This window comes from Panthera onca, chromosome E1, assembly GCF_046562875.1.
Source record: "Panthera onca isolate mPanOnc1 chromosome E1, mPanOnc1 haplotype 2, whole genome shotgun sequence".
NCBI lineage: Eukaryota > Metazoa > Chordata > Mammalia > Carnivora > Felidae > Panthera > Panthera onca.
This window is the reverse complement of record NC_138352.1, coordinates 1,414,811-1,427,395: the sequence shown is the minus strand read 5'-3', so window position 1 is coordinate 1,427,395 and position 12,585 is coordinate 1,414,811. Positions and strand designations below refer to the sequence as shown.

General features: G+C 50.0%; 1 protein-coding gene across 3 annotated transcripts in view; it reads left to right on the top strand.

Annotated features, from left to right (window-relative positions):
* The window catches only part of ERN1 (endoplasmic reticulum to nucleus signaling 1), a 78,709-nt gene extending 68,954 nt beyond the window's left edge, over positions 1-9,755 (top strand). For all 3 annotated transcript variants that reach the window (XM_078438296.2, XM_078438295.2, XM_078438297.2), the window contains 4 exons: positions 1,742-1,869; positions 3,989-4,112; positions 4,565-4,632; positions 5,174-9,755. In XM_078438296.2, the coding sequence (XP_078294422.1) occupies positions 1,742-1,869; positions 3,989-4,112; positions 4,565-4,632; positions 5,174-5,386 (533 nt within the window). In that variant the 3' untranslated portion in view covers positions 5,387-9,755. The remainder of the gene's footprint in view (positions 1-1,741; positions 1,870-3,988; positions 4,113-4,564; positions 4,633-5,173) is intronic.
* Positions 9,756-12,585: the final 2,830 nt, after the last annotated feature.

Here is a 12,585-nt window from a genome sequence, read left to right as displayed (position 1 = left end):
GGGGGCGGCAGAGGACGGTCGGGAGCCGCTCCGGCTGACCACGTGGCCCCTGAGCCCTGGGAGGGCGCCAGCCCTGTGCTTCCAGAGGCCCTTCTTTCCAACCGCTGGCCCTGTGAGCCTCAGTGCATCGCTGACTCACTCCAAAGCTGGTAGAAGGTTGGGTTGTCTTTGGAGCATCTCCTCCTGAAGGCACACAGCTCTGAGGTTCCTTCAGGTCCCCCAGTTACCTGTGTGACCCGGGCAAGGACCTCTATTTTCCAGCTTTGGCTTGTGAGCATTTAATAGTCCCTTCCTGCGCTGATATTCAGGACAGTCGTCCGTGCTCCATAAACTCGTGTGCAGGCCAGTGATCAGGGGGTGTGGCTGGGCGGGGGGGCAGACACCTGGGTCTTGCTCTTTGGGTGCAGGGGCGACAGGTCTTTTTTCCTGACTTCAGCGTTTCCTGTGTTAAAATTGGCCCATGACACCCAGTGCCACCTTTTTAAAAAATGTAAAACTAACTCACTGTTTTGGATTAATTTTTATTATTCCTTGTAGAAAGAGATTAGCATAAAAGATCCATAATCCCATTACACAGTGATGAATTCCTGCTATTAATACTTTTGTATATCTTATTCCAATCATGTATTTAGTTAGATATGCGTACTTTTGTAAAATAAATAAATAGTACATACTCTTTTTTGGCATGCTTTTTTCTTACATGCCTTTATTTTTATTTTGTTCTTTTTTATGGGTAATTGTTTTTTTTTAATTTATTGATTTATTTTTAGTTTACATCCAAGTTAGCATATGGTGCAACAGTGATTTCAGGGGTAGATTCCTTAATGCCCCTTACTCATTCAGCCCATCCCCCCTCCCACAACCCCTCCAGTAACCCTCTGTTTGTTCTCCATATTTAAGAGTCTCTTATGTTTTGTCCCCCTCCCTGTTTTTGTATTATTTTTGCTTCCCCTCCCTTGTGTTCATCTGTTCTGTGTCTTAAACTCCTCGTATAAGTGAAGTTATATGATATTTGTTTTTTTCTATTTCGCTTAGCATGATACCTTCTAGTTCCATCCACGTGGTTGCAAATGGAAAGCTTTGATGCTTTTTGATTGCCGAGTAATAACTCCATTGTGTATATATATACCACATCTTCTTTATCCATCCACCCATCGATGGACATTTGGGCTCTTTCCATACTTTGGCTATTGTTGATAGTTGGCATGCTTGTTTTTTAACATCATCTTGAATATCTCTCCAAGTTGATAGGTATTTCACCAGGGCATCGTTTTTTTTTAACATTTTTTTTTTTTATTGTTTATTTATTTTTGAGAGAGAGCGGGAGACAGAGAATCCGAAGCAGGCTTCAGGCTCTGAGCTGTCAGCACAGAGCCTGACACGGGGCTCAAACTCATGAACCATGAGATCGTGACCTGAGCCGAAGTCAGACCCTCAACCGACTGAGCCACCCAGATACCCCTTACCAGGGCATCGTTCTAATAGCACAGCCCAGTACGTGGAGGCAGTGTTACCAAAGCCTCCGACAGTGGGTATTTCCAGTTACTTCTTTTCACAGACTGTGTGGTGAGGACTCCCCTTATCAGCTGAAGCTTGTGCAAGTTCTTAATTACGCTATTGGAGTGAGGTTGTGTCAGTAGAATCTTGAATCAAAAGGCACATGCACTGTTAAGGTTTGAGTATTTCATGGTGGCTGTGGGCCGGTGATAATCAGTTACTTGTTTATTTTCCTCCTCTGTAGAAGACGTCATTGCCCGGGAATTAATAGAGAAGATGATCGCAATGGATCCTCAGAAACGCCCCTCTGCGAAGCATGTGCTGAAGCACCCGTTCTTCTGGAGCCTGGAAAAGCAGCTCCAGTTCTTCCAGGTACATCTCTTGTTTGTGGTTTGTTTGTTATCAAAAGTCTTCATTTAACTTCTTCCAGATTTTGAAAGTACAGCAAAAAGCAAAAATAAAATAAAATAAAATAAATAAAATAAAATAAAATAAAATAAAATAAAATAAAATAAAATAAAAATAGAAAAATAAAATAAAATAAAAAAATAAAATATCAAAAAACAAATGGCTCCTAATCCCATAACCAAGAGATAACCATGGTCGACATTTTAACATACCTTTTTCATATAGATAAAAATGTGATTAGGATCAAACCGTATATACAATTTTGTATCTTTTTTTTTTTTTACAGTACATAATATTTTAATATATTTTATTACAGTATTAATAGTACTGTATTAATATGGTCTTTAATGTAGAATTTTAACATAATCTTTCTCCATGTTAAAGTTCTAAAACTTTAATGACTAGTGCTCTGTCATATGCTATATTCTGGGAACTTTCAAATACACACAAAAGTGGAGGGAATACTATAATGAACTCCCGTTTACCCATCAGCCAGCTCCAGCAATTACTACCTGAACCTCTGCTCTCTCTCCACCGCTCTCCACCCGATTACTTCGAAGCAAATCATAGGCATCGTATTTCATTCAAGTCTCATAAATCTAAACGTTTACTTACATTGGGCTCTTTCTATCCTTTTTAACTCAGTCTTTGCCCAGATCTCTCTTTGCTTGAGGTGGATTCTGAGATGTTAAATTGTAGGATCAGTAGCTGTGAGCTCCTTCAGTGGTTTGACTGTGTGAAGCCTTTGTAGTCGAGCCTTCTGGGGTCAGATCAGCATGGCTCAATCCAGACACACCAGCTCTGAGAAGCAGGCACACGCGGGCAGTGCTTTTCCTCCTGGGCCTGGATCAGAGGGGAACTTGGGTTTAGGAGTGATCATCAAAGTGTCCTGGAGTCTGACTAGAGCTTTGGTTCTGGTGTAACTCCCAACATGTAAGCGCCTTGAGGGCAGGAGTGGTTGGTTTCTGGATTCGTTGCTGTGTCCCCACTGCCCAGGACATAGCCTGGCACATGGCAGGTGCTTAGTCACTGTTTGGATGGATTGGGAAGGGGAGGGTTTCGTGCCCTTCTCCATGGCAGCAGTGAGTGTGGATAACATCAGGCTCGTTCTCTGTGTTGCACAGGTCATAACCTTCGAGTTCTGAGGTCACTTGTCCTGCAGGGACTTCTGAAAACTAGCCAGGTTCCTTTGATGATGATCAGATGTAGGGCAGGAATAGAGCTCACAGAAAGGGACCTTCACCCCTCTGTGGGTTAGGATTAAAACTCTTAAGTTTTGCCAAGTCCCATGTCTTGTGAACACACCGGGCTTCCGTTGTATCGACCAGCTATACCCGCTTTGCAGAAGTTGTCCCTCCAAGGCTTGCCCATGGCGGGTACAAGTCCTAGAGTTGGCCAGCCAGGCTCCATCTTCATCAGAGAAGGAAGAGACCGTGGCTGGTGACGCTGTGCGGCGCTAACGTGTGTGGGGCTCGCCGCTCCCGTTTCCTCGGCTGTTGGAGCTCGTGCCCAAGCTGTGTCCCTCAAACACGGTCCAGGCCCTCTGCAGCCCACACTCTTGTCAGCAGCTCTCTCCCTCTACAAGAGGGCTTCATCTGTCTTCTCTAATTGTTTGCATGAGGACTGATGGCCAGTCCTAGATTTGCGCTTGTCCCGTTGCCCTGGGTGGTGGAAAAGCGCAAGATGCAAATCAGAATTGAGCTCTGGTGGTGGTGGTGGTGCTTGTTGTCCGTTGATGAACACGGGTTGCACACAGGGGCTCCGTGTGGCACGTCGTACGTGTGCACATGGGTGACACGTGGGTGAGGCGTTAGGGTTTGTGGAGAGGTGTGGCACGTCTCTGTCACGGAGATGTCCGTGTGGGCCCCTCCCCTGTGAACCCCAGACACGGCTGCTCACGGGGGAGAAGTGAATGGATCGTGAGGGGACAGAGACAGGACGCTCGCTGCCGGTTCTGAGGCAGACTTCAGTCTGGGCCTGCGGCTTGCGGGGCAGTGACCGTTCCGTGACCTGGTGTTTCACTCCTCCAGCTTCTGCTTCTCTGCACACTGACCGTCACCTGCTGCCCTTGTCACCCTCATAGGACGTGAGTGACCGAATAGAAAAGGAATCCCTGGACGGCCCGATAGTGAAGCAGCTGGAGCGAGGCGGGAGAGCCGTGGTAAAGACGGACTGGAGAGAGAACATCACCGTCCCCCTGCAGACAGGTGACCGTGCCGAGGCCCTGACAGCAGATGTTGGCAGACGCGTTCCAAGAGCAGCGGCCGTTTCTAGGAAGTGAACGTGGAATTGGCAACTCCAGGCTGTTTGGGCTCCAAATCCCCCTCGCAGGGTTGAGGCTTTTGTGGGCGTGTCCTCTGGGGTTTGGGCACAAATCAGACCTTTACACTGACGTGGGTTTCGTGTGCGTCCCTTAGGGTGACAGGTGAGTGATGGCTGCCCTGCCCTCACTGGTTATTCCTGGTTGTGGGTGCAACCAGGAGGCAGAATTCAGACTGCCACTGCCCTCGGGTTCACTCTGGGGGGCACACTCCTGTCAGTCACAAGTATGGCAGAGTTATGTCGTGTCTCAGTCTGATCGCTTAATCCCGGGGAACCCCAGCAGTCCTTTTCTTTGGAAATGTGTTTGTTACATTGTAGTCCTTGTTTTTTTCCCTAGATCTGCGTAAATTCAGAACCTATAAAGGTGGCTCTGTCCGCGACCTTCTCCGAGCCATGAGAAACAAGGTAAGGGGGGTGAACCCCAGATGAGACCAGCAGCCGGGGTACAACCACCCTCCTCCTCCTTTCTGTCCTCTGGGGCCTTCCATTCATACTAGAATCCTGACCTCGCGGAGGCTCTTCTGTGTTGCCTTGGACGGGTTTTCTCTTCAGGGACGTTGTGAGGAGTTCCGCTCTGGGAAGCAGGCTCTCTGATGCTGCTGTTGTCTGTGGTGACTTTTGTATGCCCTGTGCCTGCCTGATACAGCGCCGCCGTATAAACTCCCTTAATGGAGACCTTCCCACGCAGGCCTGGTCCGCGGGCCACTCTGGTAGGGAAGCTCCCTCCCGCCTTCACAGCACTGGGCCAGGCCCAGCTCTGAGGCCCCCTCCTGAGGGAGGGGAAGCAAGTAAGATAAACAGATGGACTGTGGGTCCCTAAGCCTTTTCTCCTTTCAGAAAACCAGCTAACATCCTGTCTTCCTTGGATAGTAAGAGGGTCTTTTAGCGGTGTTTCCCAGCTTCCCAGCTGCTAACCGCCGTGTCTGTGTGTCCGCCCTGTTTGCAGAAGCACCACTACCGGGAGCTCCCCGCGGAGGTGCGGGAGACGCTGGGCTCTCTCCCCGACGACTTTGTGCGCTACTTCACGTCCCGCTTCCCCCACCTCCTCCCCCACACCTACCGGGCCATGGAGCCCTGCAGCCACGAGAGGCTCTTCCAGCCTTACTACTGCCACGAGCCCCCAGAGCTCCGGCCCCCCGTGACTCCAGACGCCCTTTGAGCCGGGGTGGCCGCCGTTCTGGTGGCCCCAGCTGTGACTGAGGGCCTGGTCTCTACCAGCCCGAGCCTGATGCCTCCCGGCTTAGCAGGGAGACCAGGCCCCCAAACCAAGTGCCTTGAGCCCGCTCTACAGCCAGCAGATGTTCACCCCAGGAAGTGGGGAACACGACCCCCCCGCCTTGGCCTGTAGGATGCTGGGAAGCTGTTGGCCATGAGAGCTTTACGTTCGGGGGTCCTCTGCTGAGGAGGGCCCGTCGCAGAGGCAGCGAAGGAGGCATCCTCCACCTCCTCGTGGACACACGTGCTTCAGACTTACACTTGTTTGTAAACTTCCTGTTTGATGTCGGCCTATGAGGAAGAGAGAGGAGGGAGTGCTACGTTTTGCCTACAGGCAGGACCAGGAGCATCTCTCTCCTCGACCAGCTAGGCTGAGACGCACTCAGTGCAGCCTCTGCTCGGAGTGGGGCTCCAGAGGTGAGCGGCGCTAAGGAGGAGGAAGACGTTCAGAGGGTGTCGTTCCCCAGGGATCACAGATGCCTCACTCATCATGAACGTGCCCAAAGCCTCCCAGGTCACTATAACCAGTGTTCCCTGGGGGCAGCGAAGAGTCTGGAGTGTGGGGCGTGGCATTGGGACAGATCAGCACCACATGCCCCGGTGGCCTTCGGTGGATTTAAGGGGGTGCTTAGGAGCATTTGGGGGCGAGGGGTGGTAAGTTCCCCATCACGAAGAGCAGCACCCAGGCGAGAGCAGGCCAAATAGGACCCTCTCAGCCACCCTGGGAGAGCCCTGGGCCAGCAGGTGGGCAATGAGGTTCCCCCATCCCTGGACCCGGCAGGACGGGCCAGGGGGGCGGAGCCAAGGCCAGGGTCACCACTTGCTTCGTGGGCAGGTTTTTATGTTTCTCCTGGCAGATTTTAATAACTTTCTCTTTTGAACATACTGTAGAATGCTGCGTTAGCATAGGTAAGCTGAACTTGAAGTTTACTTGTGAAGAAGCTAAATGCAAGATCTATAGTACACTTTCTCTTTTGTGTGGCACCAAAAGTCTCCACCCCCTCCAGAAAGAGCGTTCGTGTTCAGAACGTGCTCTACTGCTGTGGAGTAAAACATTAGAGCAAGGCTATATACACCCATGAAACAGCTTCGAAGTGATATTCTCTACATTATGTCAGTACCATCTTTTTTGCTAAAACTAGTTTAATTTTTAACTTTAGTTTCAGTCAAAAATTCCTCTGTCTTTTCTCTACCGAGAGCCTTAGCAGTTAAGTGAGATCAGGGTACGAAGTAAGGAGATGTCTCCCGTGTCCTTTGTCCAGCCGGGTGAGCACATCATCACGCTGCCTTCAGTGCTGGCGACCGACCTCCGAGACTCCACTCAGGAGCGAGGGTGTACTGACGGACCGAGAACTCACTGTTTCTTCTGTGACGTGCTTGCTGATGGATTTGTACGAGGGCCTTCTGCCTTCGTAGAATTCAGTTCCCTTTCATAATGCCTGAAGTCACTTTTTTTCTTAAATTAGCATTATCCTGCATCTTTAAACCTCATCAGTTACCTCATTGATACCTTGGAACCCTGGCGTTTTTGGCTGACATCGTGGGATCTTCTGCCATACTTCCCGTTTTTCAGGAACGCAGCCAGACGCCTCTCCTCTCCCTGCTCTGATGCACCCGCACCATTGTCTGTATGGCTCTGTGGTTGGTCATTTCACAGCCGGGCCTGAGTGGTGATGGCCTGCCAGGCAGTCAGGCAGAGAAGGTGCCACAGGGGACGAACAGGGCCGTCGGCCCTCTGTGCTGCCGGCACCTGGCCTGCTTTGGTCTCATGGCTGAACAGTGTCCTGGGGGGAGTAGTCAGGTCACTTCTGGCTGCCCAGGGTTTGTGTCCTCTCCGTATCTGGGCCCACCTTGTCTCCAGGATGGCTGTTTTTTAAATGCCTTTTCTCTTTATCCCCTTCATTTCTAACCACCCCCCTTTCTCAAACTCCTGTATTCGATGTATTTTATTTTGAGTAGTCACTGTGTGAGCAGGCAGGATCCTGGGTGCTGGGGATGCAGAGGTAAACAAGATAGGCAAAACCTCTGCTTTTTAAAGAGCGTGGAGAGAGAGAGAAAGTAAGAAAGTAAGCAGAAAGTAAGCACCAGTACTCCCGGAAAAGCCAGAGGGTGGGCAAGGGCATTCATTTGCTGTTCACACTTCTTCTTTCTTAAAGCTGCCTGTGACCCAGAACCCGTCTGATCTGGTCAAGTCTGCTCCGTTGGCCTTCTGTCCGTCGCTTTTCAGAATCTGGTCACTCATCAGTCCCTCGGGTGGTTTGAAGAGGTCTCTCGTGTGGGCACTTGTCGTGGAAACACCTTGGGCATCATCTGCTATATCTTGTTCTAATCTGTAGAATTCTGGTTTCCTGTTGTGCTCAGCGTAGCGGGAAGGTGTCTTTTGCTAGAACAGGGTTTTTCAGCCGTGTGCGTCGCGTAGCAGCTGAGCTATTTGATCTTTAGTGTGATTTCTAGAAGGCTGTTTAACTTTTTAGAAGTACGCTACTTTCATTTTTTCCGACAGAATTTAGTTGCATCTGTTAGGAACCCCAGGGACACTCTCATTAAATCTTGTCTTGAACCTCGCGTTGAATCGGTCTTCGGTGCGCCTGCCAGAATTTCTCCTGTTGCTTCTTGAGTCTTTTTGACTTCAGCATATAAAGAGCTCACGTGTCACTAGGTATCAGAGCACTTGCACTTTTGGGGAATCACTGGTGTCCTTGGTAAGTCACCGAATCATCTAGCGGCCGACATAAAACCCGGGGCGCGGCAGGCTCTCCCTCCCCCTCCCTCTCCATGCCATAGTCCTCCTCGGTTCTTTCCGGTGAGACCTCACTCTGGCACATATTAGAGGATCCACAGGTTAGCGGGTCCAGCGAAGTATTTTCTTTCTGCCAACTCTAGAGGAAAGGTGTTTATCTCAGAGTCAACTTTGGTGAGGTTTTGTGCGAATGTGACTTGTTTCCCGTTGCAGTTTCTCTCTCTGCCGTGAAAGATGAACCGGCTGCCCCCCTCGCACTTGTAGGGGGCCTCTGGCCTGTAGGCCTTTCTCCTCTCAGCTGCTGTCTCTTCAGAAGCCGCACTCTGGCCAGGCCTGGATGTCCCGAGACTGCTTTCATTCTCCAGCCCTGTTCATTGCATCCTTGGCCTTGAAGTCCTCACAGAGGGTAGACTGGTTCTTTGCCCCCCAAGAGCTGGATGAGGAAGCACGCAGCACACCTGTAAAGAGTCTCTAAGTTCTCTTTAGCTTTCTCTCTGCTCGTTTAGTTCCTGAAATCCCTTTTCTTTGTACGTGTCAGTGTCTTTTCCTTGCTGATGCCTTCACCATCCCGGAGCAGTCCTTTCAGTTGAGTTTGGCTTGGCATTGGTCTTTCCTAGGAGAGAGTCACCAGGTGTCCCATACGGATGGGCCCAAATTCCGCCTTCCAAGGTTGGACCATTACCTTTTAAATCAAAGTGTCCCTTCTTCCCATACTTTGTTTCTTTTATGAAACAGTGATTTCCCGTGAGTAACCCAGGTTCCCGTTTCTTGTATCAGCGCGTAAACCCTTTCTGTTTTCATTGGACAACCACAAAGAAAGCATCTGCGACGAGCCTACCACTGGAGCAGCCTTAACGCTTCTGGCCAAAGCCCGCACCCCGCTCGCTTCACCCTGTGCTCTCTGTGTGTTCGGCGGGTACAGTATTTCTTTTCAGTATCCCAAAAGCTGTGACGGGGGAGTCCCCACTTACCTAGAAAGCATTACCAGTCAAACATGCGGCATTCTCAGATGCAGACCTTACGTAGTGTTCCTTTTGCAATGACCTATTTATTTAACCTATTTATATTTATTTAATTTTTACTCTGACGTATACCCGGTTACAATTGCACTTGCTTTGAAAGCACATCAGATTTGTTTTGGACAACACACCCCTGACCATTTTAAAACTGGAAAAGTTCTACTGTATCCTTCCACGGAATGGATGCCTCACAGTGGTTTTGTCATTAAAGGGTGAATGATTTGGTCAGGGTAAAAATTTTCATTTTTAAGTGATTTTTTTTTAAAGAAAATTCTGTGCCATTGTGTCTTCTCTGTGGACGGTTGTTTAATGGGTATGTGTTAATTGTGTGATAGAATCCTCTTTGTGAACCTACAATCCTCTTTTTAGCTTTATATTTTATAAACTGCCAGATTGTACAATTTTTATGTGTATTTTTAAAGCTTGATGTGAGGGTAATTATCTAAGTTAAACAGCCTATTTTTGTACCTCCTGTACAGTTTTATAATTCTGCTGATTCATGATGGCGTCTCATGTTGCGCCAATGATAAATAAAGGTAGTTTTAGATCCGGAAGTTGATTTCATCTTCTTAAAGACTTGACCTTGACCCTCACCTTCAGGCAAGGGGTCACTCCCAGCTCTCTTCCTGGGTGTGATGTCTGGGTGGTGAAGGCGAGCGGCTGACTCAGCGGGTAGGGGGACGCGGTTGCCCGCCGGCATCCACGGCAGGGTCCGGGGGGCTGGAACGTCCTCCTTGGAGGCTGTGGGAAAACGTTCTTTGAAACCCTGCAGGGAGTCCCCAAAAGTATTGGTTTGGGCTGAATTCCAGGAAGCTGGCCAGGCTGGGACCAAACTGCCCCATGGCAAGTTTGGGGTGTGTGTACAGTGAATGGGGTACTGGACCGAAAAGCCCGTGAAGGGATTAAAGCCACTGCAGTCACGGCCAGCACAGTGCTGGGAAAGCCATGATCTGAGCGTGTCAGGCGCACGTAATCCGTCCACCCACACGCCAGGGAACGAGCCCAGTGGCCAGTCTGGTTGGAATTTTGGATCCTGCCAGCGTGCTTCCTGCTTTCCTCCCCCCATCCCGTCTGGTGAAAGCGGAGGAGGCTCCTCTTTCTCTTGCATCATGGAAAGGGAGCGCTCACAATGCACTGGGGCTGGCTTCTTCTGCTCTGCCTGCCACCGTCCCATCCTCCGGCCTCAGTGGGACCCCATGACCATCCCCGAGAACCGTGGACACACCCTCCCTCCGAAGCTCTGGGTCTTGGATGTGGACAAATCCCAGGAAGTGTGAGGGGGCTGCGGGATGCCGTGGACGCCTGCCCGCTGCCTCCTACCATCTGATGCAACAGCACAGACCGCTCTTGGGTTCCCCACGGAGCTGCTAAGCCAGGGCAGGGGCCACATGTTGAATTGGCCCAGGCCAGGGAGGCAGACAACTGGCTGCAGCCTTAGCTGGCTCTGAGAGCAGTGAGAGAGGTGCGGGTCCTCAGGAGGAAGGCCAGCAGGTAGTTGGGACACTGGCATGGCCAGGGCCATGGTTCTGGGCCACCGAGGCAGGGCTTGCTGTTTTGCATGCTGAGTCAATGTTGGGCTGTGAAAAAGGGTACTTTTTTCTGAGCGTTTGATACATTTCATGAGGTAAATGTGTATATACACACAACGGTATTTCATCAGCAAAGGCACCCGCTTGTACTCCATTATTTGTCCCCTTCATCATTTATGCTGGATGCATGCCATAGCTAGGAGAGCTCATGAAGAGCCAAGTAACAGCCCCACCCGCCTGCCCTTCCCACTGGGCCAGGCACTGCTGGGGCATCCTGTGCCCTGATCACACGTTGGCCTTCTTCTCTCCCCCTGCAGACCAACATTTCCTTTAAGATCAAAAACATACATCTTTGACTTTAGTGAGAGACTGACCAGACCCTTTGCCAAGGCCAAAGGTCCGGTGATGAGCTTGTATCTGGACCAGTTAGCTGTGGGCAGAGATAGTAGGGCTGGTAAGAACCTGGCAGCCTCTGGGAAACCATATTCAAAGATATCAGGCAGCAGAGGGAGCAGTTTCCAGAAACAGGAGGGGCTGGGCCGGAAGGACAGACCTGAGTGAACTTGGCCTCTGAGAGGGTTGGCAGGTGAATCCAGGAGGTGTTCTTTCCTGCCCTCCCCAACCTATGCCTCTCCAAATTCACCTTCTCCGTCCCAGGCCTGCTCAGTGTTTTGGGTGAAGCCACTGCAGTGTGCTCATTGGGTTTGCCTGCTGGCAACACAAACCTGGAAAGAGTGACGAATCACCCAACGCAATTCAGGGCCCAGTCAAGATTCCAGAAGATCTCGAGAAACTGGAATGCCAAGCCCAAACCCCAAGGATGATGGGAAGCCCTGCCTTGACATTACAACGGGGTTGGGGGAGGAGAGCAGAGCCCTGAGGAGCTTGGAAACTGTCACAGACACTTGAAACAAGAGCTGTCGTGGCCTCAGACATCTGTCACGTGATGAGAAACTGGCTTTGCAGTCTTGTCCCAGAGGGTTTAAGCTAGCCCAGTGGGGAGCATGGTCCGGACGGGATGTTGAGCTGCCCAACGGTGCCAAAGGAGGCTTGGCAAGTGAGTGAGCGCTGGGTCTCTGGAGGGATCCAGCAGAAGGGAAAGGCCTCATCCTGAACAGATTAGGAAGAAATTCTTCCTTGGGTCACGGGCTGGACTCTGGTCCCTTCCAAACAAGCATCTATGACTAAGACCCACCTCTTGCAGTGATGAGCTTCTGGAAAACACTGCCTGACCGGGTATGAATCACAGGAAGCAGGGAGTGGAGGCCTGCAGGAGAACTGTTGACAATTGGAGGGGGGTGGGGTGGTGTTCTCCAGGATTCTGCCAGGGCTATGTGGTATTCCAGACATGGGTGCCCTGAGAGTGGTTATACAAGGTAGAAAAACCAAGGGCCACAGTTGACTCATTTAGGACAAGTTTGCACCTCAGAATACCAGTTCTAAGGAATATTACACTTAGGGAAAAAAGGTTCTATGACCAAATAAACTTGGGAAATGATGGATTGAAGACGGTTTTCATATTTACTGCAGTACTATTCAGAGGCTTTTCATATACTAACAGAGGGGCGCCTTGGCTGGCTAAGTCAGTGGAGCGTATGACTTTTGATCTTAGGGTTGTGAGTTCAAGCCCCACATTGGGTGCGGAGCCTACTTAAAAAAAAAAAAAAAAAGAAAAACACCATGTACTAACAGGATATTCTCTGAGAGGGTACATACATATATCTCGAATTACTGCCTTCATTTTTTTTTTTAAAGCATGTTTGGAGTGGCAGAGATAATAATGTTTGTTAACAAATCTTATTTTCCTCTTTCTGGATTCCTAGGAAGACAACGTTCCCAGCCTCCTCTGAAGTTA